This window comes from Camelina sativa, chromosome 6 (genome assembly GCF_000633955.1).
Source record: "Camelina sativa cultivar DH55 chromosome 6, Cs, whole genome shotgun sequence".
Taxonomy (NCBI): Eukaryota; Viridiplantae; Streptophyta; class Magnoliopsida; order Brassicales; family Brassicaceae; genus Camelina; species Camelina sativa.
The window spans coordinates 7,377,070-7,383,069 of record NC_025690.1 but is presented as its reverse complement, the minus strand read 5'-3'; the positions used below and the strand labels follow the sequence as shown (position 1 = coordinate 7,383,069).

Sequence of the window (6,000 nt, the reverse complement as noted above, 5' to 3'; positions counted from 1 at the left end):
AGAAGCGTTTATGAGGCTACTGGTCTTAAAGGGATGCTCGTCTATGGCGTCGAACACGCCGATGACGCTGCATCTTGTGATGATAACATGCAACAATTCATCCGAACCATTGAAGCTGCCAAATCTTTACCTACATCCCACGTAAGCCATTCCTCTCTGTTTCTCTTCTTTCCTCTGTTTTTTTTTTTTTTCTTTTTTACATTTTATAACAGTCAAAAAGAAAAAATAATCTTAGATTTAATTATATTATTAAACATTTTCTTAAAATGAAATAATTTGTTGATGGTAATCAAATATGGGCAACTTGTTTTGTGTTCGACAGCCAAATCTCCGTACTCTGACAAAGTACACTTGCATAGATATGTACATTTTATATCTATCTATTTTTTCATATGAACAATTAATAAATTTGTTAAATTACTCTTACGCGTTTTTAACAAGGAACAAGTACATGGATAGATAGATTTGCAATATATTTACCTTTTAAATTCGACGTTTGAATTTTATCAATGCGTCATTATCGGATTAGATTTATACGCACGAGGTCCTCCTAGTTGGAGATATTAGCTGACCCTTAAAGGTGGACTAGAACTTTCTGAAGAAAAACACTTTAGGAATATTCTCTCCGGTTTATTGTTGTGAAATCCCGGTTTATTCCGGTTTATCTATGGGTTTTTAATAACCGGTTATTTGTTTCTTTATGTCCTAACAGTTTAGCTCAGTGGTCGTGAAGATAACCGCGATTTGTCCAATTAGTCTTCTGAAACGAGTGAGCGATCTGCTTCGATGGGAATACAAGAGTCCAGGTTTCAAACTCTCCTGGAAGCTCAAATCGTTTCCGGTTTTCTCCGATTCGAGTCCTCTCTACCACACAAACTCAGAACCGGAACCCTTAACCGCGGAAGAAGAATTGGAGCTGGAAGCAGCCCACACAAGGATCCAAGAAATCTGTAGGAAATGCCAAGAGTCCAATGTACCTTTGCTGATCGATGCGGAAGACACAATCCTCCAACCCGCGATCGATTACATGGCTTACTCATCGGCGATCCTGTTCAACGCGGACAAAGACCGACCGATTGTTTACAACACGATTCAGGCGTACTTGAGAGACGCCGGCGAAAGATTGCATTTGGCTGTACAAAATGCCGAGAAAGAGAATGTTCCTATGGGGTTCAAGTTGGTAAGAGGCGCTTACATGTCTAGCGAAGCTAGTTTGGCAGATTCCTTGGGTTGCAAGTCACCCGTCCACGACACAATCCAGGACACGCACTCTTGTTACAACGACTGTATGACCTTCCTGATGGAGAAAGCCTCGAACGGATCAGGTTTCGGGGTCGTTCTTGCAACACATAACGCTGATTCGGGTAAAGCCTTTTCCATTTTGATCATTAAATCCATCGCTTAAGAGTCAAAACGGATTACTAATTATAGAAATGTTATTAATTTCAGGGAGACTTGCGTCAAGGAAAGCGAGTGACCTCGGTATCGATAAACAGAACGGCAAGATAGAGTTTGCACAGCTATACGGAATGTCAGATGCATTGTCCTTCGGTCTAAAGAGAGCTGGGTTCAATGTGAGCAAGTACATGCCGTTTGGACCAGTTGAAACCGCTATACCGTATCTTCTCCGACGTGCTTATGAGAACCGGGGAATGATGGCAACCGGAGCGCATGACCGCCAACTCATGAGGTATATTTTAACCCTCCTGTTTACCTTCTTTAAACATTTATATATAGTCTGGTTATTTTGGATTTATTTTAACCAATATTGGTATTGGTTATTGCAGGATGGAACTCAAGAGGAGGTTAATCGCCGGAATTGCATAAAGAGAAGTGTTTTAATGTTATTATGTATGGATTATGTATGGATCGATTAAAATGGAATTCGGAAATGTAGATGAATAAATTTCTTCTATGTAGATTAAGAAATTGGAAAAACATTTAAAAAAATTATAATATAAGAAATGGAGGTAGGAAAGAACATTCCATGTGGCTTTATCACAATGGACTACATCTTTGTATCGATATTTTATTCACCAATGTATATTCATCCTCCCTGATCAATAATAATGAAAGTACCTTTTTTTTATTTTACTTAACTCTCGTTATATTTTCTTTTGCCGTGATAGTTTCGGGTTGTGTTGCTGGGACAATTTTTTCTTAATAAAAGTTTATTTTATAATATTTTTACTTCCGAATATATTCCCAAAATTAGAAATCTTGAGATACATTATTATGTCTTACTTTAATAAATAATGGATTTCATTTTTTGTGTATTAAAAAAAGTGTAAACACACACAAAATATGAATGTTTTGAATATTTGAGGATTTATTTTTAGATTTTTGTTTCAGTACTTCAAAATTTAAATATATTTTCTTATCTACATATCATTATCAATATTTTATTACCTTTGCTTAAATTGGCGAACATTAAATTACCCTAAGTTGCATATAAACGAGTAGTTTTGGGAATTTTTTTTTTTTTTTTTTCAGTTTCTTGGGTTTTTCGGATAGATATTTTCGGTTTCTCCAACACGAAAAACTTACGAAACTAACGGAGAAAAACTTTGGTTCGGCTGATTCAGTTATCACTTATCAGTGTTCTTTCTGTTCGATAATCAATTTATTTATTGCCTAACAAATTATTATGGGAAAATTGGAAATAAAGGATCACTAAAAAAAATTGTCCATATACACTTTTTTTTTAAAATTGTCATTTTTACCTAAAATACCCATACAAATTAATATACCTAAATTTAACAAGTTAGAACAAGTGAAATATAGAAAAATAAGTAGATATACAATAATAGAGGTAATATATTTTTTTATAAAAATAAATAAAATGTATAAGTTGTTTTTTTTATGGATAAAATTTGATATAAAACATTTAGAAAACGTTTTCCGCTGTTCTGAAAATTAAAAATGATTTGTTCTAACATTTTGTACATGTTATACTAAATTCAGAAATAGTTTTTGTTCTAAATAGTTTAGTAGCCCGAAATTCTGAATTCTACAAAATTCAGAGTGTGTATTCTACGGTTTACTCTATGTTCTAAATCTTTTAGTACAATCCTTCTACGATTTACTCTATGTTCTGAAAACGTTAGAATATGTTTTATTCCTTTTACTCTATCTCTGAGAAAAATTTGTAGATATCTACTACGGAAAAGAGAATGCATACACTGAAACTTTTAGAGACAACTAAATATAGGAAGTGAGTCATTAATCAAGGAAACTTAATATTTATCCCAGATCGTATTTTAAACAAATTAAATTAAAAAGTGTATACACTCTAATCACCCAAGGTTATTTTCTCTAGAAGATTTTTCTCTAATTTCTAATTTAAAATAAGGCGGATGGGGAAGGAGAGAGTAGTCGTAAGGTGGAGAAGTGATACGGAGGATAATGTCATCGACGGTCATATTATGGTTACGGTCTATAACTTCTTCTTCCATCATCATCATCATCTTCTTCTTCCTCTTCTTTGCTCTGCTTCCTTCTCTGTTCTCATGTAAAAGTAAGTTTTGAGAATGAGATTAATCACGTAATCCTTTGCCTTTGGAGTCTTGAAGTTGCATAGGCTTTATAGACTCGGTTTAAAGATTCTGGTTCAAGTTCGGTTTAAATTAATATAATCCACACCAATGATAATTTACATTAAATCTACGCCGCCGTGATGAGTGTCGCCGACGTCTACCATTTAACACTTATGGCGAAGGTATTCATGTATTGACATTTCCATCAACGATTCAATTTATGTATCTTGTGTACTCTCTGGTTGATACATTCTCTCCTTGATTCATGAATAGAATTCTGACAGTAAAGCTACATGAATATTGTTCTCCATCATAACATACTTGAGCATGAACTCCGGTTCAATAAGGATTATCCCTCATGAAATGTTTGACTGTTTTAAGAGTAGCATGAAACAAAACCTCATCAGTTGTTGCATTCAGACTGACAGCCAAAGCACAGTTTGACTCACGGAAAAAATGCTTCAGCTGAGGAACAAGGCCGCTGGTTGAGATTGTGACCTTACGGGAACTGAAATGAAGTCAATGCTCATCTACCATTATGTTTGCAGCTTTGATGACATTTTCAATGTTGTGAAATGGCTCTTCCATTCCCTACAAAACACATCCAGCTTCATGAGAAACTGGAGACACTGGTTTAAACAGACCTTAAATATGATCTAAATATGATCTAAATATGTTGAATGCCACCGCCGCCATCGATGTTACCGAAGATTTTTTTTTAACGATTTGGTAAAAGGTGAAAGAGAAGAAAGAAAAGAGGGTTTTGATGGTTCATAGAAGTCTCTTAATCAATTAGAAGTTTAGGTTACCTATTTTGTTAATATATATATGTAAATATATTAACTTTTTTAAATATATGTATATTTTTGTTAATTTAGTTTTTTAAAATTGAGGGTAAAGCTGAGTTTTCATTATTAGAAAACCTATATAACCAAACATATCAAACTAAAGTCTAGGTGGACATTTTTTGTTAAAAATGTCCTTTTTCCAATTTCCCCAATTATTATAGTATGTAGATATAGCCATATAGGTAGTTGCTTACTGTATAAGTGAGAGCTTTCTTTACTCATGTAAACATATATAAGCATGCGCTGTTCAGGTTCACTAAATTACGGTAATGCAACTTTCCCAATAACATAGCCTGAAAAAAAATAGGCGAGTGAATGAGTTGAGCAATTAAGTGAAGCATACAATAAGAGATATAGATTAATGTAAGGAAGTGCATATTTTGTAGTAGATGACAACTTATGGATTGAGTATAGAGATTTTGGAAATCATGTGTGTGCCTAATTCTATCTAGCATACAGAATCATCAGTTACATTGTGTAGAGAGATCTTACCTCTGTCTGAAACTCTTTTTAGCCCTGTTAAGAATCAATGGCTAGAATTTTCACAGCAACAGTCTCACCGGTGAACATTTAAGCTTTCTAAGCAGGTCCAAACGCTTCTTGCTATTGGATCAAACCCAACTTTCCCATTGCTTTAGTCTAACAAAACCGTACCAAAAAACTACATGTTTATTTGGTTTCTACCTCTTCTGAAACCTCTCATTCCCCGACTGTAATCTCCTTGTGGCTCCTCATCGTCTCTATTGACTTCATCTTTGTATTGTTCATTTTCATCTTCATGGCAATACGTGTGACGCTTAGGAATGGGTCTACTATACATAGGATGACTCTCTCGATTCAACCTTATCTGATTTTAGTATCTAGTAAAATTTTGCCTTTTTTGGTTTCCCTGTTTTTCATCTTTGCTGTCACCTTCAAACAAAACCCATAGCCATAGGCTTCGTATGTATTTAAACAATTATGTACTTTAGTGTTGGTATTGGTAAGACATTGTAATTATTTTTGTACTTAATTCTTTTAATTTGATTGGTTAAAGATTTTAAAAGAGTCAGCTCCATATTTGTATGATTGATATCATAGATTTGTTATTTTGTAAATTTAAATTTTACAAATATTGAAAAAGTTATACTTCTACAGTTCTCTCTCTCTAGATTTGTCTGATTAGAAGACATATTTGCCTCTATAGGAAGGTTCTCCGAGTGTTCTTCGTTCTCTGCAGGAGGCTGTAATTTTTAATCTGAACATTTAAATTTATTTGTGTATGGTTCTTGAATTTTGGGCCCTCGTTTGATCATGGGAACGAAAAATTGTCCTGGTTCTCATTACAGGTTATCTGAAATAGGGAAAGGGGTGACTCTTTTTTTTTTTTTTTCATTGAATGTTAAGTAGCTCTTGCATTTGTCATATTCTATAAGCTAAATGATATAAACGAGTGTTTCGGTATCATCACTACCAACTGTGCAAGTTTAGTATTACTCAATCTGTTATTTACACTCATGTTTTAGACAAACTAGATATGTTGGACCAGTTTCGGGTTATATAGGTGTTGCATAATCTTATACAGCCATCAACAGAACAATCTATGTCTCGTCCTACTTTGCAAAATCAATTTTTAA

The 6,000-nt window shown here is 34.0% G+C and overlaps 1 protein-coding gene across 1 annotated transcript; it reads left to right on the top strand.

The window, feature by feature from the left end:
- Positions 1–2,094, top strand: LOC104790609 (proline dehydrogenase 1, mitochondrial; the record flags this gene model as incomplete). Its single annotated transcript, XM_010516388.1, is given in 4 exon segments — positions 1–141; positions 713–1,364; positions 1,450–1,690; positions 1,788–2,094. Coding segments are annotated over 4 exon segments (1,074 nt in total), but the record flags the coding sequence as incomplete, so codon positions are not given.